Source organism: Aquarana catesbeiana, linkage group LG07 (genome assembly GCF_042186555.1).
Source record: "Aquarana catesbeiana isolate 2022-GZ linkage group LG07, ASM4218655v1, whole genome shotgun sequence".
In the NCBI taxonomy this organism is placed as follows: Eukaryota; Metazoa; Chordata; class Amphibia; order Anura; family Ranidae; genus Aquarana; species Aquarana catesbeiana.
This window is the reverse complement of record NC_133330.1, coordinates 99,064,094-99,087,208: the sequence shown is the minus strand read 5'-3', so window position 1 is coordinate 99,087,208 and position 23,115 is coordinate 99,064,094. Positions and strand designations below refer to the sequence as shown.

Sequence of the window (23,115 nt, the reverse complement as noted above, 5' to 3'; positions counted from 1 at the left end):
TTTATTATGCTTTGATCAAAACCATTCCATTGTATTTCTGGCTGTATGTTTAGGGTTGTTGTCCTGCTGGAAAGTGAACCTCTGCACCAGTCAAGTCTTTTGCAGACACTAACTGATTTTCTTCTAAGATTGCCCTGTATTTGCCTCCATCCATCTTCCCATCAACTCTGACCAGCTTCCCTGTCCCTGCTGAAGAAAATCATCCCCACAACTTGATGCTGCCACCACCATGTTTCATGATGGGGTTGGTGTGTTCAAGGTGATGTGCAGTGTTAGTTTTCCGCCACGCATAGCGGTTGCTTTTAGGTCAGATAGTTAAATTTTGGTCTCATCTGTCCAGAGCACCTTCTTCCACCTGTTTGCTGTGTCCCCCACATGGCTTCTCACAAACTGCAATTGGGACTTCTTATGGCTTTCTTTTAACAGTGGCTTTCTTCTTGTCACTCTTCCATAAAGACCATATTTGTGGAGTGCACAACTAATAGTTGTCCTATGAACAGATTCTCTCACCTGAGCTGAAGATCTCTGCAGTTCCCCTTGAGTTGCCATGGGCTTCTTGGCTGCTTCTCTGATTAATGCTCTCCTTGCCCGGCCTGTCAGTTTAGATGAACAGCCATGTCTTGGTAGGTTTGCAGTTGTGCCATACTCTTTCCATTTTCAGATGATTGATTGAACAGTGCTCAGTGAGATGTTCAAAGTTTGGGATATTCTTTTTATAACCTAACCCTGCTTTAAACTTCTGCACAACTTTATTTCTTATTATGGCCTTCATGATACTGTTTGTTCACTAAGGTTCTCTAACAAACCTCTGAGGGCTTCACAGAACATGTGTACTTTTACTGAGATTAAATTACACACAGGTGGACTCGGTTTACTAATTGGGTCACTTTTGAAGGCAATTGGTTTCACTAGATTTTAGTTAGGTATCCAAGTAAAGGGGGCTGAATACAAATGCAAGCCACACTTTTCAGATAATTATTTGTAAAAAATTTTGAAAACCATTTATCATTTTCATTCCACTTCACATTTCTGTGCCACGTTGTGTTGGTCACATAAAATCCCAATAAAATACATATGTTTTTGGTTATAACATGACAAAATGTGGAAAATTTCAAGGTGTATGAATACTTTTTCAAGACACTATATGTAGAAGGATTTGTTTCATCTCTTTTGGTCAGTTATTTCACTGGGATTATGTAAGGTTTACAAATAAAAATGAAAAAAACCTGCGCTATGGAGACAATGTAAATGAAGTTAAATAACGATACAAATGTTTACTTTGGGCTGCTGCTGTAGTGCAAAGTAAAAAAGCCCCAAGTGAATGAAATGCAAGTATTATACTCAGCGCTGCTCCAATAAACAATATATGATAAAGTGCCTACATTAATATAGTCAATATCATAGTATTAATTAACAATGTAAAGTGCTCAGTGTAATTTTACTGCAAAAACATATAGTTTTAATATAAATGCAATCATATAAAGTCCATCCATATAGCCATATGGTGTGTTGAACTTGTGCAACTTATACAGTTGGTGTAGATCTTGGTGACATTCCGTGCTTCCCTTCTGGGTCCCCACTCACCAACCGTAATCTTTAAATGCGCCTGGTATTGTAGTTGGAATATCGCCTCCCGTCAATGACTAGGACTGCTGGATGTATGCTATGTATGGGTGAAAATATCACCTTTCTTCCACCGATATCTTTAAAGAAGCTTCCGAAGTCGCCCAGTGGAGTGGGGGAAACGTGTCAAGTGAAGGAGACCAAGGGACGATTGTTTGCACGTCAAGGTGGCTTTTATTTGCACAAGTTCAACACACCATATAGCTATATGGATGGACTTTATATGATTACACTTTATATGTTTTTGCACTAAAATTACACTGAGCACTTTACATTGTTAATTAATACTATGATATTGATTATATTAATGTATGCACTTTAGCATATATTGTTTATTGGAGCAGCGCTGAGTATAATACTTACATTTCTTGTAAGGTTTACAGCCACTTTAATGCCCCTTTCACACGGGCTGTCTGATCAGGTCCCCCTGTTGGTTTTTCAGGTGGACCTGATTGGACCCACCAGTCTTTTCTATAGAGTGGCAGATGTCCGCTGACACCCGCCACCATCTGATCGAATCCTGTCCGCCAAAAACAGACGGATGGTGGTCCTATTCCCCATCCGTCCATCAGATTGGATGGAAACGAACAGGCGATCCGTTCCATCCGATTACCACATAGAGGAGAGCGGGACTGTGTCCATGTCCACTCTGCATAGAAGAGCAAAGACCTGTCATCCACCTGCTCAGCGGAGAGATCCCCCGCTAAAGCTGATCCAGATTAACAGAAGTGCCCGTGGAAAAGGAGCCTAAAGTTGAAGCCAGGTGTGGTAAATCATTGTATAGTCAATAAGCAAGATCTCTTTGCCAGAAAGAATATGGTGCAGCAAATCTGATTGTTTGCAAAAGTATGCAGGGAAAATAATCCATTATTTTACATTTTTTCTCAGTATTTGTTTTTTTAAGTAGGGGTTTGGGTTCCTGGAGGACTGGGCCGACTAGCTGGCCAAGAAGTTAGAGGGGTTTTTAAACTAGGCAATGGGGGGGAGGGCCCAGATGTAGAGATAGTCAGCGCAGAACATATTCCAGAGGGGAGTATTGGGGGCATTAGTGTTAGGTTGACTAAAGCACATAAACCCAAGGTAAGTATAGTAACAAGTAGGGCTGGGAGATTTTCCAAAAAAAAAAAATCTGTGATTTTCTTAAAAAAAACACGATTCGAATCGAGTTTTTTTTTTTCGGACACCGCGACGGTCCTGAGGAGCTGCGGGCAGGAGTTTTTAGGCGAGGTCGCGGCTTCGGCCTAGTCAGTGGCGTCCGGCCTCATGGACTAGGCCGAAGCCGCGGCCTTACCTAAAAACTCCTGCCCGCAGCTCCTCAGGACCGACGCCGTGTCAGCGCCGGTCCTGGGGAGCTGCAGGCAGGGGTTTTTAGGCGAGGCCGCAGCTTCGGCCTAGTCCGCCCTAAAAACTCCTGCCCGCAGTGTAAAAAAAAAAATCTAAAAAAATCGATTTGACCTCTCAACTCGATTTAAGATTTAAATAGATTTTTTCCTCAGCTCTAGTAACAAGTCCTAGTTGCAATCTTGGAACACCCAATGAGAGGATAGCGACTGGTCTAAACTCTGTGGCATGTTCACCAATACCAGGAGCCTGGCGGACAAGATGGGTGAACTAAAGATACTGTTGTACAAGAAGAATTTGGATTTTGTGGGAATTTCAGAGACCTGGTTCAACTCTCATGATTGGCTGGCTGGCAACCATTCAAGGGTATACCCTTTATCGCAGGGATAGAGAGGGTAAAAAAGGGGGAGGGGTATGCCTATATATCAAGAATAATGTACAAGTGAATGTGAGGGATGACATCACTAAGGGGGCTAGAGAGGAGGTGGAATCCTTATGGGTAGAGCTCCAAAAGGATGAAGCTAAGGGGAAAATATTACTGGAAGTATGCTATAGCCCCCCTAACCTGAGGGAGGAGGGGGAGATGAGCGGCTCCGTGGATGACATCACTTCCGGGTACGCCGTCACTCCCCGCTGACGACGCCGGCTTCACAGCGGCTTCCAGTGCTTCACCTCGCTGCTGTCAGTGACAACCACATACATCTCCCTGAAGGCTTTCTTCCACCGTGACCCCTTCCAATGCAGCCATATTAATGATGTGCCTGATCATATCTTCCATCCTGTAAGTGTTTTTGAACCCAGTTGGGGCATTAAAATTTGCTTTTCTTCTGCACTTAGAGGCGCCTTTGTTTTTTATTTATGACTGGAATGGGACCAGGTGATTGGAGAAAAGGCCCAAAATACATCCCTGGGAATTGGACCAGTTAGCCTAACATCAATAGTATGCAAGCTCTTGGAGGGGATGATAAGGGACTATATACAAGATTTTAGTAACGAGAACGGTATCATTAGCAGTAATCACCATGGTTTCATGAAGAATCGTTCTTGCCAAACCAATCTATTAATCCTCTATGAGGAGGTGAGTTGCCATCTAGATAAAGGAAGGCTCGTAGACGTTGTGTATCTGGATTTTGCAAAAGCATTTGACACAATTCACCATAAATGTTTAGGTCCGTTGGCATGGACCATAGGGTGAGTACATGGATTGAAAACTGGCTACAAGGGCGAGTTCAGAGGGTGGTGATAAATGGAGAGTACTCCGAATGGTCAGAGGTGGGTAGTGGGGTCCCCCAGGGTTCTGTGCTGGGACCAGTTGTATTTATTTTGTTCATAAACGACCTGGAGGATGGGGTAAATATTTCAATCTCTGTATTTGCAGACGATACTAAACTAAGCAGGGCAATAACTTCTCCGCAGGATGTGGAAACCTTACAAAAAGATCTGAACAAATTTAATGGGGTGGGCAACTACATGGCAAATGAGGTTTATTGTAGAAAAATATAAAATTAATGCATTTGGGTGGAAAAAATATGAATGCAATCTATACACTGGGGGGGGGACCTCTGGGGGAATCTAGGATGGAAAATGACCTGGGTGTCCTAGTAGATGATAGGCTCAGCAATGGCATGCAATGCCAAGCTGCTGCTAACTGCTGCTAACAAAGCAAACATTGGCATGCATTAAAAGGGGGATCAACTCCAGAAATAAAATAATTCTCCCTCTCTAGAAGACTCTGGTCTGGCCGCACCTGGAGTATGCTGTCCAGTTCTGGGCACCAGTCCTCGGGAAGGATGTACTGGAAATGGAGCGAGTACAAAGAAGGGCAACTAAGCTAATAAAGGGTCTGGAGGATATTAGTTATAAGGAAAGTTAGGTTGCGGGCACTGAACTTATTCTCTCTGGAGAAGAGACGCTTGAGAGGGGATATAATTTCAATTTATAAATACCATACTGGTGACCCCACAATAGGGATAAAACTTTTTCGCAGAAGGGAGTTTAACCAGACACGTGGCCACTCATTAAAATTAGAAGAAAAGAGGTTTAACCTTAAACTACGTAGAGGGTTATTTACTGTAAGAGCGGCAAAGATGTGGAATTCCTTTCCAGAGGCGGTGGTCTCAGCGGGGAGTACCGATAGTTTAAAAAAACTATTAGATAAGCAACTAAACGACTGCAACATACAGGGATATACAATGTAATACTGACATATAATCACACACATAGGTTGGACTTGATGAACTTGTGTCTTTTTCAACCTCACCTACTATGTAACTATGTTACCCAAAGAAAGCCAAATCTGATTTTACAAGTGTATTATCAAACTTCCTTTTGAGTTCTCAACTATTAAGGGTTCTGAACAACCTGAGATTTTTTTTAAACTGACTTGGTGAGTGAGGGGGTTTGCCCTCATTACCAACACCTTTCAATTTTAGCGTTTGAATAAGACAAGGTGCACTTCTCTGTAGTTCTGGCAAACAGCAAGAAGCCTAAAGTGGGTGTGTTTGGGAATACTCTCCCGCTTTACAAACTGGTGAGCTGGAAACCCATTGCTTACCTGAGTGGCAATAAAAGAGAAAATAGTAGGGTGTATATTGGAGGCTCTCCGCTTTTTCATATTTTAATCCTAGCGTGTACGCTTTGTAAGTAGGATACATAATCACTACTTGCTGACCAGCGACGTACCCGTATGTCGCTGAACTTCGGGTGGTTATACCAGAATGATGCCTGCAGCTGCAGGCATCACCCGGTACTATTTTTTTAGAGCCGTTATTTTGCAAAAGCAATCCTAGTGGCTAACTAGCCACAAGATTGCCGTCTACAAGCAGCAGGAGGGGACATTCCACCACCTTCTGCAGTTTGCTCAGGCTCTCTCGTGCCACCGGGAGATGCGAACGACCAGCAGGTGCGTCCACCGTCTGTCCGGACAGCCAAACAAAGCTAGGGTCAGCTCTCCACTATGGTAACCCGGAAGCGATAACTTGACTTCCGGTTTACCCGAATATCAACGGCGCCATTTTAAAAAAATCTAAAGCATTCAAAAACACCGAACTTGGTGTGATCAAATGCTTTTAAGGGCAAAGGAGGGATTTGGGGTCTTATAGAGTACCTGTCGCATACCTATTACTGTCACAACATATATGTTTATGTTTTTAGGTTTAATATCGCTTTAAGCAACATTTTAGAGAACTCCTTTTTTTTTTTTTTGTAGCAAAATGCAAATCTAGACTAAAGTACCAGTTTTTACAGCAGCCTATGCTGTGGATAATGCATTTAGCCAGTGGCAGCCTGTCCATATGGGGTGCAGGGGCACCGCCCCCCCTTAATCCTTGCGCCCGGTCCCTAATCTAAATGCAGGAAGCATGGATTCCGATGGTGTGGGTGGGTGGGTGGGTGTGTGTGTTTGTTTGTTTTTTCTTTTAAAGCACATGATTAGAGCCTGAGGTTTAAATTGGCTTAAAAAAACTTTCAATGTCCAGTTATACAGAAAAATGATTACTGGCTTTGTTACTTCAGTGTTAATAAAATGCAAATAATATTCTGCATGTGTCCCTGTATATTCTCTGCGCATTCTTTGTGTATAGTTTCTGTATAAAAATTCCCACTTTTTTGCATTGACAATACATTGTGTTGGCACACTTTTTGATCTTCAGTCATGCTGTAATGTACCTTTCTTTTCAAATAAAGTACCTATTTATTGTAAAAAAAAAAAATTCCCACTTAGATTTTTTATTTTTTTTTTCATACTGAACAGTATTCCTTTGTTTTTAGCAGTATAGCAGAAGATGTCACGTCGCAGCAAGCGTCTCAGCACTCTGGATCAGGAAGATGACAGGAACAGCACTAGCAGCTTGGAGAGTCATGTGTTGTATAGAGACAGTCCTGTCAGGTTAGTATTTGTTTAGTGATCTATGTGGATTGGCATTCCCCATGCAGTGCATTTGTCCTAATACACTTTGTTAAACATTTGGCCCACTAGGTGTGTACATAGGAACATTTGGCAAGCAAGAGGTATAGAGCAGCCTTCACTGTCACATCCTGTGGTATGCAGAGAGGAAACAGCACTAGCACAGGAAACGGTGTGGTCTTCAGCATCACACATGTTCACTTCTATAATATGCACAAAAACAAGATGTAGCCATCTCTTCTCTCATTTCTGAGTCACCATTTCCTTTAACGTTAATGTAAACAGAATATGGTTTATACTATAAGCACACATTTGTACATGTATAAACCCATTTAGATAAATACTTCAATGTACACAAAGCTGCAAATATCACAGAGACTATAACTCAATACATATCTTTTGGAAGCTACTCCGGAAAAATGGCATATATAGAAATTTCAGCCATTCATGTGTATCTTATTACTATTTTAGACCAGTTGTATAAAACAAAATGCCATATAATAAAGTTTAGCCCTAAAAGGGAATTTCGGGAATTTTTGATTTTTTTTTCTCCTTTTTCAACACAGCAACACATTCCCTGTCTTTTTATATAATCAATTTCTGCACTATCTGCAGTTGAAGTCTAGTATTGTGGTTCCACCAAGATAATGACACTTATATGCTTGCAAAATATTAGATGGGGAAACAGTTCAGACTGCTAACGTGAATCACAGTTAGGCTAGGTTCACATCTATGCAGGTGCGGGACTGTGTGTAAATTGCAAGCTTTACTGCACCCACAGAAAAACTTGCAGATGCGCAAAAGTACCACTAATTCATAATGGCAGCCCCATGTACTGGAAACTGCAGCTCATTTTCCCATGCTTGGGAATGCATAACAGTTTCCCTGTGGCTGCGATTTTAGAAAAGGTTTCCCACACACACAGCAGCTCCTTTAAGAGAATGGACTGCTGTGCCTGCACAAACGCAGCCGAAGGGAAACTGGAATGGTGTGAACCTAGCCTTACAAGAGTCCTGGTGTTACCCAAGTGTTTATGGGGTCATTGATCTTGCAGCACATTAGTCAAAAACCTTGAAAATATTTTTATAAAATGTTTACTATGCAGGAGTACAAGGAGAAAAGTGACCACCATCAAACAAGCTCCCATCCCCCAACCGACCACTGAGCATACATACTACAGTGAGACATCTACATATATTAGTCGGGACCGCGGTGGTTTGTCTTCAGCCCTAAAGGAAACAGACTATGAAGGATCTACATGGGGTAATTTTACTATGCTGCTGTTGTGCAGATTAATTAAAATGATTTTAGTTGACAGATAAAAAGTGACAAATATTTTCTGTGTTCTAATTATGATTAGAATTATATATTAGCTAGAAAGAACATGACTTTAAAGAATTCAGAAATGTATAAGTTAACCACCACACACTGATCATCACCTCTGTTAAATAATGTTATATTAATATTATGTTCGTAGAAGGATTCTTTATTTTGAAAGTTCTGCTAACCATCTCATTAGTCAGTGGACAGTAATGCACGTGCCTCAGTTCAGCCCCATAGAGTATATAGTTTTTATTTACTATGTGCCAGTCAGTATAGGAGTCTGATCCTTGTTCTGCGATCATCTGCTTTTACCGCTAATTGATTAGTCAGATTAGGGAAGTGTTATTACGAGGTCCAACCAGATAATAGTGCTTATGACGTTAAGCCCCCTTAGCATCTAATAATAACAACACAAGAGAATGCCATGGCAGAGCCTTTTGTATGCTTGTTGCAGATGCCTGTGATGTTTGATTTGAAAAAAAAATGGATTTGGAAAAATACTGTAAAACACAAAAAATACAGGAGCATACTTGATATTTGTTTGCACATGATTCTACAAAGGGATTTCATTCTATCCCAATTTCTGATGCTAAGTTCCCCTTTTTAGAGATGATTTGAAAACTGTAAAAGAACCTTGAAGGGATCCTGGGGTAGTACATGAGACTACAAACCACCTTGTATCTGCTGACTGGGAATTCTCATGAACATTTTGTTTGTGTTACCCTTTAGTACTTTTCTTATACTTTATAATGAGGAAGAAAGTACTTTTATGCGGTACAGGATGCTTTCCTTATATATGTGGAGTCTAATGTACTAAAATAATTAAAATCAAATTGTGTGAATATTCATTGTGATTATCCAGTCATGTTAAAAGAAAATTCCTGTTACTTCATTTGTACATGATTAGATAATTGAAGTGAATATTCACTAAATTTATTGTGTGAAGATTTTCAGTTTCTTGAGTAAAGCAGCCCAATAGTGTTCTGATATGAGCATAATATAATATTCTCAGTCGCTTAGAGACCCTATCAAAAACACAAAAAAATGGTTCAAAGTTTCCTGCAAGAGAGGTATTATACTCACTGTTTCTTACCTCCCCTCAATTCCAGCATTGAAGCCTCTATCAGTGTCTGGCATTCTACACTTCTGGAGAATGTTGGCTACCTGGATCCCCCACTGTGCACCAGATGACCCCTATAGGACCTCAACAGCTGTGAAGGGCTTAAGATGGGATCCCACCAAGCAGTGGGGGACACAAACATCTGACACTCCCAGAAGTGTTGAATGCCAAAGACATTGAGGGAGGCTGAAGTGCTGGAATAGGGGAAGGAAGAGAGATACAGGGAACTTTAAATATTTTTTTATATGTGTGTGTGTGTGTGTGTGTGTGTGTATGTATAGTAGCAGTTGTAAACCATGCATGAGACAAGAACACTCAGTCCAAGCAGGTTTGTTCTTTTATTCAGCAAGGCAGCAAACAAACACCATTTTAATGCAGGAGTACTTTGTCAGCAAATCCGTAGCATTAATGAACAAAACATCTGTTCAACTAGCTGAACTCAGGTCAGGCTTCATTCACACTTGCGAATGGGACTGTTTGCGATTACCTGCTGGAGACACAGCCAAGTTCCCTGTGAGTAGCTGCAGGCAGGAAGCCCCATTCAAAACATCCACTATGGTTCTTTCTACCTGCAGGTGATCGCAAATAACCCCACTGAGTCTCCTGCTGGTGATTGCAAATGGCCCTGTTCACAAGCTCAGCCTTTTCACCCAGCAGCAGGCTCCCACTGCAGAGTGCAAAAGTGAGCACTGAAGTTCAGTCAGCTCACATGTATATAAAGGCCTGTGCACAGGGGAGACTAAAAACAAGGTCTAGCTATCAGAATAGATGTGGACCTAAGGCTTAAATTGATTCTTAAAGCTTTTTTCCCTTTTCGTCATTTCAGGACAGCCACAATAGAGAGATAGTCTCCTCCCCTTCCTCTGGAAACACTGCGCCAGCCCATAAATTTTCTCCTCCCCTGCCGGACCTCAGTTATTAGTGTTTCCTCCGGTGGGGAGACACTGTGCAGAGGAACCAGGCCGGGTGCAGTCAGGGAGACTGTGGCCTTTCTTTTTAAAGAAACATCCCTAGGGAAGCAGGGGCTTCCAGGATAAAGAGTGGCGGTGCTTACCGCAGCTGAAGCCACCCCTTCCTTGCTGAGCGCGGCATCAGGTCATGGGGGACCCCTATCGCGTCCACAGGGCCGCAGCATGGAGACTGTCCGCTCTCCCTGTACTCTGTACAGGCCGCAAAATTTGGAACCAGCGGGCCGGACGACAGGTGACGTCATTTCCGGTGGGGGGGGCGGACGCTTTCCCTTTGACCCGCGACTTCCGGTTCCGGGTCGCGGTGCTGATAGGGGGCCGGGCTCAGGCTGGAGTGAGTCGCTACACGTGGAGACAGTGTGAGACTCTACACAGGCAACCACCTGCAGTCATGTCTGAGGCAGATGCTGCAACTCATACGGACGCTATCTCCAGCTTTCCAAAGGTAAGAGTTCCCTGGGGAAGGGTCCTCTCTATCTAAGGATTGCTCCTCCTCATGTATGGTTCCTTACTTAGAGGGGGGGGCAGACCCCCTGGGTGGTCAGGGGGTGGGGGGGTGTGCGCAGTTCCCTTAAGGTGGTTCTGATACACTCACAGGGTTGTTTCCACTTAAACATGCTGAATGTAATATGTGGTTTTTGTATGTAATTTCAGAAATCTACAGAAAAAACAAAGTCCACTCATGTCTCTAAAAGGAAGTGTGCCTCTTGTAGAGACAGTTTAGGGGAAGCATGGACTAAGGTTTTGTGTAAAGAATGCATAGACTCCCTGGTTAAGGAAAGGGAATCTGAACAGCAGTCTGGTTTGGCAGCTTCTGTGAAGGAGCTGTCATCCACCTTTTCATCCTTTAAAACGTTTTTTGAGACGTTTCAGCTTCCCTCTAAACCCATTCAGCAGGATACAACCCCGCCTCATGCTCAGGGCTCGGCACCTGCCAGATCTTCTAATTTAGTTATGGCAGAGGAAATGTCAGGCCCTTCTGGGGTGGAGCTGAGGCAACCGGACAGTGGCACATCTGACTCCCATGAGGAGTCAGAAGGGGAAGACCAGGACGGGGAGTCCAGAAAAATCTCCAGGTATAAATTGTCCCTGGATGAGGTGGAAGACCTCTTAGGGGCAATATATACAACCCTCGGTATACACGAGGATAAGAAACCCCTATCCCTCCATGACCTTATGTATAAGGGCTTGGGAGATCAAAAAAGAAAAGTTTTTCCAGTACATGAAGTTCTGGTGGAAACGATTAAAAAGGAGTGGCAGGATCCTGAGAGGAAACCCTTTTTTTCTAGCTCCCTTAAAAGAAGGTTCCCATTTTCAGAGGATCCAGGGTCCATTTGGAATAAAAATCCCAAATTGGACGCCGCCTTCTCTCAGGTCTCTAGACACACAGACCTGGCATTCGAGGATATGGGGGCCTTGTCGGATGTCATGGACAAGAGGATAGACTCACTTCTAAAAAAGACGTGGGATTCAACTGTGGGTAATTTAAAGCCAGAAATGGCTGTTACTGTGGTAGCCCGCAATTTAGAACATTGGCTTTTCCAGATTCAGGAGCATATTGAAGCTGGCACAGCCAAGGAAACTATCCTAGCTTCGTTCCCCACGATTCTGCGAGGAATCGCATACATTGCAGACGCCTCGGCAGAGTCAGTCCGTGTGTCGGCCAGATCAGCGGCGCTGGCAAATTCGGCCAGAAGAGCGCTCTGGCTGAAAACTTGGCCGGGGGACACCGCCTCTAAAGTCAAATTGTGCGGGATACCCCTGACAGGTGATCTACTCTTTGGCCCTGGGTTAGAGACGGTCTTAGACCGTACAGCGGACAAAAAGAAGTCCTTTCCGCTTAAACGGAAAGCCCCAGCTCAGGCAAGGAAGGGGTTTCGTCCGAAAAAAGGCAAGGAATCTCCCAAACGAGGGAAGAAAACTTGGGGCCAAAGAGGCAAGGGCAGAGGAGGGGCAATTTTTCGCCCTCCTGAGAAAGCCTGCAAAGATCAATGACTCTCTAGGCACGGTGGGAGGAAGATTGGGGGCCTTCCTTCCACAGTGGGAGACCCTCTCACCCAATCGATTTATCCTGGGGGTCATAAGAAGGGGGTATCTCTTGGAATTCTCAAAGCCCCCCCCGCAAAGGTTCCTTGTTACGCAGCTTTCCACCTGCACAGCAAGGGCCGAAGCTTTGGTAGACGCCCTGAAGAAACTGGAGATTCAGAACGTAGTTCACAGAGTACCAAAGGGGCAGGAAGGAGAGGGGTTCTATTCCCACGTATTTGTGGTGAAAAAACCCTCAGGGAAATTCAGGTTGATTCTGAATTTAAAACCCTTAAACAGGTCAATTTGCTACAAAAGATTCCACATGGAGTCAATTTTTACGGTCAGGGCCCTGCTGCCACACAACGGTTACATGGTGTCTCTGGACCTCAGAGACGCATATTTACACGTCCCTATCGCAGAAACCTCCCAAAAGTTTCTCCGGTTAGCAATAGACCTGAAAGGTACAATACTGCATCTACAGTTTCAAGCACTGCCTTTCGGGCTATCCTCCTCGCCCCACATATTCACAAAGGTACTGGCAGAGGCGTTGGCCTTCCTGCGACTCCAGGGGGTGTCAGTCATAGCCTATCTGGACGACCTGCTCCTATTTGCAGTATCCCCAGAACAGTTGATCAAGGACCTCGATCTTACAAAACGGGTACTAACAGGGTTGGGGTGGCTGCTGAACTTAGAAAAGTCCAGTCTCATTCCCTCACAGCGCATTGTGTACCTGGGATACCTGCTGGACACTACGCTTTTGAGAGTTTTCCTTCCAAGGGAAAAGATTCTAAAGCTGGACAGAGCAGTTTTCTCCCTCCAGTGCAACCATCTGGTGTCAAAAAGGTCCATAATGTCAACGTTAGGCCTTCTAACGTCTACTCTTCCAGCTGTGCAGTGGGCAGGATTACATTTTCGTCCCCTGCAGTCATATGTACTAAGAGTATGGGACCACAGTCAGAGGGATCTAGACACCTTAGTACAGGTTCCCCATCAAATAAAAAGATCTCTTTGGTGGTGGAGGAAGGAAGTGAACTTGTCACAGGGACGTCTGTGGTTTATCCCAGTCCCGCAGATCGTAACCACGGACGCAAGTGGCAAAGACTGGGGGGCACATTTGGGATCCCTTCTAGCGCAGGGCACATGGAAGGGCGACGAACTGCAAAGGTCTTCCAACTGGAAAGAGCTGAGGGCAGTAGGCCTAGCCCTCAGATTTTTCAAAAAGGAACTCCAGGGCCACCATGTACAGGTACGGTCGGACAACTCATCCACCGTGGCCTATATAAACAAGCAGGGAGGCACCAGGAGCGGAAGTCTGTTGGCCCTAGCAAAAGATATTCTAAGCTGGGCCGAGTCCAACACCCTCTCACTCTCAGCGGTTTTTTTGAGAGGGGAGAGGAATATAATCGCAGATTTCCTCAGCCGGAGGAGTCTAAAGGAAGGAGATTGGGCCCTCAACCAGGAGGTCTTCAATCTCATATCCAAGAAATGGGGACCCCCGGAAGTGGATCTTTTCGCTTCAAAAGACAACGCGAAAACCCCCTGGTTTTTCTCCCTAAATGCAGGGGAAGGAGCACTGGGGGTGGACGCATTGTCCCAGAATTGGCATTTCAGGACATGCTATGCCTTCCCTCCTCCGGTGCTGTTACCGGCGGTTCTGAGGAAGTTTCAACTAGAGAGCACCTCTCTCATTCTAGTAGCTCCACATTGACCGAAAAGGGCATGGTTTTCAATCCTCAGTCAGTTAGCAGCGGAGCCGCCCCTTTTCCTTCCACCTCGAAAGGATCTTCTGTCGCAGGGTCCAGTCCTCTGCCCACAGGTGCAGCAGTGGAAATTAGCGGCCTGGCTACTGAGGAGGGTATATTAAGATCCAAGGGGTTTTCGGAGAGCTTAATCTCTACCCTCCTCAACAGTAGGAAAAAGGAGACATGTAGGATCTACAAAAAGGTCTGGCTCCTTTTCAACAAATGGTGCATAGAAAACTCCTTCTCGGTGCAGAGTCCCGTAGCTGTGTTGGAGTTTCTGCAGTGTGGAGCGGACAAGGGTTTATCTGTAGGTACCCTTAAAAGTCAGGTTTCAGCACTCAGTGCTTATCTGGAGAAGTCTCTGGCTACCAATCCATGGGTGGTCAGATTCTTTAAGGCACTGTCAAGACAGAGACCTACCAGGGGTCCTCCCTTTCCCGGGTGGGACCTATCTCTGGTTTTACAGAGCCTTGCGGGAAATCCCTTTGAGCCATTGGACAAGTGCCTGTTAAGGGAGCTTACCCTAAAAACAGTATTTTTAGTAGCAGTGACAACTGCCAGGAGGGTCAGCGAAATTGAGGCGTTATCAATTAGACCTCCTTTTTGTGTTATTTTGCCAGACAGGATAGTCCTTAAGACTGATCCAGCTTTTTTGCCTAAAGTGGCGTCAGGCTTTCACAGAAGCCAGGAAATAGTCCTACCCTCGTTTTGTCCCAATCCTTCAGGTGAAAGGGAACTAAAATTTCATTTTTTAGATGTAAGGAGGTGTATCCTACAATACCTAGAGATGACTAAAACAATAAGGAAGTCTGATTCTCTATTTATTTTGTTTTCTGGGGCCAGAAAGGGTCTCAGAGCGTCCCGATGCACGATTGCCAGGTGGCTTAGATTAGCTATTGGGCAGGCATATTCTTTAGCAGGGAAGGAGATCCCTAGAGGCATAAAGGCACACTCCACCAGAGCAGTGGCAACTTCCCAGGCAGAGAAGGCTGGAGCAACGCCAGAGCAAATATGCAAGGCAGCAACCTGGTCCAGCTACTCCACTTTCGTTAGACATTACAGAGTGGACTTGGTGGCGGCAGGTGAGCAGGCTTTTGGGCGATAAGTTCTGCAAGCTGTAGTCCCACCCTAATTGGTAAGTGCTCGATTATCCTCTCTATTGTGGCTGTCCTGAAATGACGAAAAGGGAAAATTAAAGTTACGTACCGGTAACGTCTTTTCCTGTAGTCTTTCAGGACAGCCCTAGTTACCCACCCTAAGCTTGGGGGGGTCTTATTAAAGACCAGAACGCAATATGGTAATGATATTGATTGGTATGTTATTAATGTGTTCTTGTGTCTCCCCAGCTGGCCGGAGGTACTCTTGAAAGAACTGAGGTCCGGCAGGGGAGGAGAGAATTTATGGGCTGGCGCAGTGTTTCCAGAGGAAGGGGAGGAGACTATCTCTCTATTGTGGCTGTCCTGAAAGACTACAGGAAAAGACGTTACCGGTACGTAACTTTAATTTTTATGAGAAAAACAAACATGACATACTTGCCTGTTCTGTGCAATGGTTTTGCACGGAGCAGCCCCAATCTTCCTTCTCTCGGGTCCCCTGCTGGCACTCCTGGCTCCTTCCCCCTGCTGAGGGCCCCTATAGCAAGCTATCTTCTCCCGAGTCCTACTCTTTGTGTCCATAAGACATACAGAGTGGGGCTTGGCCCTGCCCCCTGCTCCCTCATCACTGGCTCCGATTGACAGCAGCGGGAGCCAATGGTTCTTGCTGCTGTATCTGAGCCAATGAGGTGCAAGAGAGCTGAGAACCTCGGCTCTTGTGCACATTGCTGGATCAAAATTGGGCTCTGGTTCGTGTTTAGGAGTAGCTGCGGGGGGAGCTGCATGCAGAAGGTTTTTTTTTTCCATACTGCATAGAATACAGTATGGTGAAAAAAAAAAACTACCTTTTACAAGCATTTGAAGGCTTTTTCCCACTGAAAGCTCTACAATGTCAAAAAAAGGACCCAAAAGAAGTAATATGAAGGATCATAGTGTAGTAATTTAATAAGGCTGCATTCACACCGGAGCGTTTAGTTTTCAGGTGGAAAGTCACGCATTTTGCACAGATCAAAAGGTCACCAATGTAAAAATCAGAAAAACACCTGTAATCTGCCCAAAAAGAAGCTTGTGTACTTTTTTGAGCTTCAGGCGATAAAACGGTAAGATGTGAACAGGTGCTGTTGAAATGAATGGTATTTTGCTTGTTGGGCATTTTTTGGAAGTTTTTACTCAGGTGTGAATGCAGCCTAAAAGTTTTCTTGACATTGCATGAGAGAGAGATATCTGGAGGGCCTGGGTTGGTGAACACTTTGTAGCACTACAGGATCTTCTGGATCTATTATGATTGGTGAATAAGAAGCTGGAAATATAAGGAATTGTGCTTTGTGTTGATGGTTGTGAGTGTGCATTTTACACACGTTTTGGTGGACCTCTATATGAAGAGTTTTATGAGCAGCACATATCTTTCATCACGGTTTTCTATGAAGATTGTGCTAAAACTGATGGAACTTTTTACAAGATTTTGTTGTTTCTCTGGTTACGGACTAATATAGTAGCGCCTACCTTTTTTCTGTTATTTTAATACATTGAAAGTGGGTTTATCACTTAAAGGGGCAGCTTTTATTTTATATATTTTATTTAATTTTTATAGATCCAAAATAGAGACTTCATTGGCGTCACATCTTATCACTTTTCATTTTGATGGTTTAAATACCACCAAAAGAAAGCTCTATTTGTGGGGAAAAAAGGACATATGTTTTATTTGGGTACATTGGGATTTTTGGGTAATTGCGCAAGGCTGCGCAATTGTCAGTTAAAGTAACGCATTGCCATATCACAAAATATTGCCTGGTCATGAAGGGGGTAAATCGTCCAAAGGTCAAGTGGTTTAAAAGGAAATTTCTTGGCTGTTGGTCATCTATGTCAGTGGTCATCAACCCCGTCCTCAGGGCCCACTAACAGGCCAGGTTTCATGTATTACCTTGGGGAGATGCAGACTAAAATACTGAAATCACTGAGCAGTAAATTATATCACCTGTGATGTATTTTAGTTATCTTGCAAACCTGGCCTGTTAGTGGGCCCTGAGGACCGGGTTGATGACCACTGATCTATGTGACCCTGAGAGTTACTTCAGGGTACTGTGGATTCTGATCCTGATACTTTTAAATCAGTAAGGGCACAAGAATGCCTGCTGTCCCCTCTTTTTTGCTTTTAATCTTTTTATTAAAGCAGAACTTTAGTCAGAAAATTAGGTCCTGCTAGACTTAATACTGGCCGCTTTTGCAGATATAGCTATGTAAAACATTATAAATAAGTGCCTATACTATTTAAAATCCAGTAATACACTGTCTCAGCTTGCTCTGCACATGCTCAGTTGCTCTCCATTTTTAGGCACTGTCGAGTTTGTAGAGTCTGATCTGCTGACAGCCTTAAAGTGGTTGTAAAGTCAGAAGGTTTTTGTTGCATTCTATGCATTAAGATAAAAAAACCTTTAGTTTGCAGTAGCCCCCCTCAGCCGCCCCAATACTTACCTGAGCCTATCTTGATTCAGCAATGTTGCAGGAGTGTCTCGGCTGCCCGGGACTCTCCCTCTTCATTGGCTGAGATGGCAGCATGGCGCCATTGGCTCCCGCTGTTGTCAATCAAAGTCAGTGAGCCAATGAGGAGAGGGGGGCCAGGCTGGGGCTCCATGTCTGAATGGACACACAGAGCTGTGGCTCGGCTTGGGTGCCCTCATAGTAAGCTGCTTGCCGTGGGGGCACTAGGCAGGAGGGAAGGGCCAGGACAGCCAAAGAGGGACCTGAGAAGGGGAGGATCTGGGCTGCTCTGTGCAATACCACTGCACAGAGCAGGTAAGTAGAACATGTTTGTTATTTTTAACAAAAAAAAAAATAGAGACTTTACTATCACTTTAACCAGTTAAGAACCGGAAGGAATTACCCACTTTCTAACCAGGCCATTTTTTGCGATACGGCACTATGTTAACCACTTACAAACCGCCGTACGTCGGTACTTTGACGTAGAATACAGGGATTATGGCAGCAGGTAACTGCCAAAACACTGGTATTTTCAGAAACGGCGGGCGGCCCTCTTTGGGATAAAAGTGGTCTCTGCGGCTGGCTTACATGTAATGTAATTTAATTGTGATTTGTTTTACAATGACAATAAATCTTATCTAAATCTTATCTATCTAAGGGACACAGATGGCAAAAAAAAAAAAAACCTGACACGACTCCCAAACAAGCAGAGTTTTATCCGAACCTGTGTCCGGGCCAAATGAGTGCTCATCCCTAAATATTAAAGTGGATCTCCCCAACAGGGAAACGGGCAATAATGAAGACCCTAACCTAACCCCACACTGATCTTTTACTATTTTTTTACTATTTTTTTTTTTACTACTTTTTTTGGGTTGCCACTAATGTGCTCTTTGCCTGGTCTGCTTGTTTGGTGAACGGTTGTTGACAATGGAATTTTGGGCCAGATGTTATTGGATTGAAAGTTTATAGATACCCCTTTATATATTCTTCTTCCTTTTTTTTTTTTTTTTTTTTTTTACAAGTTACAAATTTAGGGAGTACACACCCCACTTTTAATAGGTGAGAAATGCTCTTTTTCATTCTTTGGAAATATGCACATTATACACACAGGTTTGGTAAATAAGGATAACTTTTATCATAATATCTGCTTATTATACAATTTGACTTCTGCAGGAGAGAGTGACTTGGTACGGAAAAGGCTTGGGATAGATATTTCCCACCTCAGCAGCAAGAATGGCTTGTCAGATAGACAGACAACGTATGACAAATCTCCTTCATCTTCTGGTTATTCTTCAGAGGAGGACTACAATGGTAAGGACTCATGTTTTGAATCTCTGTTACTTATTCAAAAGAGTGTTATCAAAGGAATAAAGACTATGCAAAGACAGAACTTTTTTGCTTAGTTGAATAGAATGAAAAGTGTAATATCCCCTGTGATGCTCTGTTGCTGTCTGGGAAAATTTACTCTTTCTATCTGTCCTGATGACATTGTCTCCACTACAATAAGTGGTAGGAAATCCAAAATTTTAACGTGTTCACAGGGATAAGTGGTGAGGAGAAATCTTCCAATAGGGACACCGTCCTGGTGATGACTTTAAGAATTTTTTATCTATCTTTGGGACAGGAAGTAAAATCTCACTGATGGGTGATAAAAATGCCTGATGGGTTTTACCCCTTGTGTACTTTATAAAAATAAAATTTAATTTTTAGTCATGCATACTGTACACATCCGATTGGAACCTGCATTAGGTGGCTGAAACATTTTATCATAATAATACTGAAATCTAAGCTCGTAAATGTAAGTCAGCCCCAAAGCTCTAGGTGTCTTTGTCAGACTATTTAAGCGCTATGCAGATCTGAAGGGGCTTATTTTAATCTGAGGATGCTCTCTTATATTAGAGGTTACTGTTCTCAGCACAGGTAAACATTTGTTTATTGTATTGATTAGTATAGAGCCTCAGATGTAGGCAGATTGGCTCTAGAACTTACAGCAATGCTGTCATTTGAAAGTGGAACAAACTAGTGATTGTAAGGTCCAGTAGGTAGAACCACAGTGTACAGAGGGGGCGGAAATGCCTGAAGTTCCTGAAGATTCTATCAGTGGGGGTAGCTCCACAAGAAAGCAAAGATCAGAGGCATGGGTGGCAGGACAGGTTAAGAATATTTACATAGTTACATAATTACATATTTAGTCGAGTTAAAGACTCAAGACCATCTGGTTCAGCCCATGGAAAAAAACAAAATAGAATAAATAGAAAACTTCCATATACAGAACTTTACACTCATTGGTCCAGAGGAATGCAAAAAACCCTTTAAAACATGGTTCAATTTGCTCCAGTGGGGGGAAAAATATTTCCTGATCCCCCAGAAGGCAATTTGATATTCCCTAGATCAACAATTCCTGGTTTTGTTATCTATAAATGTTAATATCCAATTGTTTGGTTCTTTTAGGAATCCAGCTCTTTTAAGTACACATTCTGCTGACTCTTAAGGGAGCTATTACGGTGAATAAGTCTTTCTGTATTTTGAAGGTTAAATCTCTTTTCCTCCAGGCGTAAAGAGTGCCCGCTTGCCCTTTGTGACAAACTTAAAGTGAAAAACTCTATACGAAGTTCACTATATGGACCGCTTATGTATTTATACCTGGTGATCATACCCCCCTCCTTAATCACCCCTTCTCAAGAGAATAAGTTCAATTCAGAGGCTCCATGCCTCTCATCAGTTTGGTTTCCCTTCTCTGCACTTTTTTCAGAACAGCATTTTCTAGATGAAGTCTTACTAATGATTTATACAGGGGCAAAATCATGTCTCTCGCTCGCTCGCTCGCTCGCTCTCGCTCGCTCTCTCGTATATACCTCTCTCGTCTATACCTCTTTTTTAACACAAGAAAGTATTTTGCTTTCTTTAGAAAGGGGGGTTGGCAACCATCGATTGCGATCTTCCTGACAATAGACCCGACAGGTGATGGGTAGATTGCATTTGCGCCCCTGCCTCCATTGCCTATGATTTGCTGTCGGCTTTGACAAATTTAAAGGCGGGGTAGCTTGGGCGGTTTAGGACTTTTGTCCAAACATGCTTTTGCTATCCCCTGAGAGTACTGCACTGACCCCTTTCGGCCCTTGTCTCTCATCCATCCCAGGCAATTGTAGGTGACCTCATGTAGGATGGACGAGCAAGGGGGCCAACAGAAATCTGCGCACCAGAACAGGTAGATCTGTCACAGCAGAAGTCAGAGGCTATTTTAAGGCATCCTTCTCACTGGTAGGAGTGGCTCTGCAGTCTTTAGTGGGAGTTTGCAAAGCCCTTAAAGTTTGGGTGAAGTGTATGCTCTGTTCTAAATCAGACCCAGACGATCCTGCTATTTCTTAGTTCCTGGAAGACTCTCCAAGAGCCTTGAGTTTCTTGGTGGGTGCCTTGAAAGACTTCATAAGGCAGCTTTCATGAGTGGGCACTATGTCTGCCTACATGAACAGAGTCCTTTGCTTAAAGTGGTTGTAAACCCTCACATATACCCATTGATGCGACTAGCCTCAGGTGATACATAGAGATAAAACAAATTGTCCTACATAAGTTGTACCTGTCTATCTGCTGTTTTCTTCTTTTCTATGCAGTTATTTAAAGTCCAGAATTTATACAGCTCGTCTGAGCTTCCAGTCCCCAAGATTCAGGAGACCTGGCACAAAGATATTCCAGACATTTCAAAGCTGTATTGGCAGGAATTCTCCAAACCATATTTTGATACTGGGAGAATGAAGCACGGAAATATAGAGTAGACACCTAGCAACTCGTTCTTCCAAAAGAATCACTTTATTTCATCGAATGGAGTGTACAAAATACAGTGGCTTACACGTTTTGACAATAATCCTTAATCTTGGCCATGATTTTCCTTCTTTCGAAAGAACCAGTTGTCGGCTCTCTACTATATTTTGATACTGTCCTCTCCGATAGAGCTTAACTTATTCAATTGCAATATTTTCATAGAATTTATTACACACCACTTTGTTCCAAATGAGTAAAATAGTCACACCCCTTTGATTTAAATGCTACAAATAAGATAACGTTAACCTCCTTCATATGGTCTGGACCCGTGGTAAAGTCAGACTATTCTGGTCCCAGATTACTGCCTTTATTTCCTCTCATTTTGACATTCCCAATATATATATAATCAGAAGTAGTGTCTCTTTGGCATACTTAGAGATCTAGATAGTAGTGCCTTCAAAAAAACAGTGTTTTGTTCATCATGTTTTAATGCCTCTATATAAACTAATGTATGAGGCAAGAAGCTGTCCTTAAAGTTTGAAAAATAATTGGAGGAAATGGCTGAATACTGTTGATAATTGCGATACTTCTACTCTGTAACCGAATTGGGAAGCGCAGATCCAGGAGGAGGGAGGGGAAAGGCTTGGCACAGATCCAGGAAGCATGATCACTGTATGACCAGAGTGGAAGATGGCAGAGCCGCTGCAGCGGCCGGTGAGACCAGAGATGGATGTTGGAGGGGCAGTGGGAACGAAGCTGAGCTGCAAGGTGTCTGGACACCACAGGACTCCTCCTCGGTCGCGTTGCACTCTCCGACCGCAGGCAGACATTGGCAAAGCCTGATGGATCAGAGCAGGGGATGTGATGAGTATTACAGCAGGTGCCGGAGCTTGAGTGGTATACGATTACATGTTTCAGGGTTTAACCCTTTCCTCGGATAACAGGCATGTTATCTGAGGAAGGGATTAAACCCCGAAACATGTAATCCTATACTGCTCAAGCTCTGGCACCTGCTGTGATACTCATCACATCCCCTGCTCTGATCCATTTGATCCATCAGGCTTTGCCGATGTCTGCCTGCGGTCGGAGCGTTTGACACAGCCGGGGAGGAGTCCTGTGGTGGTCCAGTGTGACTTTTATAATTACTTTGGCTCCTTGGTTTACTTTTTGGGCTTGGCTCCCTGTTGGAATTTTCTACTCTGTAACCATATCTCTTGAACTTGGCAATAGGCTGGATGACACAGGGAACACTGTGGTTATGGAAATCACACAGAAAGGTACTTGGAGATGAGACTGGAAACATTGGGGGTATGGTGAGCACAATGGAAGGCTTTGGAAGACACTTGTAAAATTACAAAGAACCGGGGGGGAGTCACTTGGAGTCTCTTAGAAAGTCAGGGACACTAGAAATTTGTATGGTCTTCTTGGAAACTCACGGACACTAGGAAAGACTGAGGGTCACCTGAAATCTTCTCAGAAAATCAGGGACACTTGGAAACACTGGGGGGCCTGGTGCTAGGAACACTAACTGTTCAGGAAGTGCGGCCAGCTTAAATAGAAAGGTAGATATACTTGTTGGACTGGGATTGGGTGTGTAGCCATTTGAATCCACAGCAGATGAATAACCAGTCTTGATTGCAAGTGTTGTGGGATTACAGCAGAACCTTGCAAGTTAAAGCTATGGAACTACATGTACCAGCTTGCCTGCTGGGCTTTTGGAATGTAGGTGACAGAT

General features: G+C 43.7%; 1 protein-coding gene across 1 annotated transcript in view; it reads left to right on the top strand.

The window, feature by feature from the left end:
• The window catches only part of SUN2 (Sad1 and UNC84 domain containing 2), a gene marked incomplete in the record, with an annotated part of 201,639 nt that overhangs the window by 14,944 nt on the left and 163,580 nt on the right, over window positions 1-23,115 (top strand). The window contains 3 exon segments of the mRNA XM_073592532.1: window positions 6,733-6,850; window positions 7,974-8,131; window positions 18,795-18,932. Of these exon segments, the coding sequence (XP_073448633.1) occupies window positions 6,747-6,850; window positions 7,974-8,131; window positions 18,795-18,932 (400 nt within the window).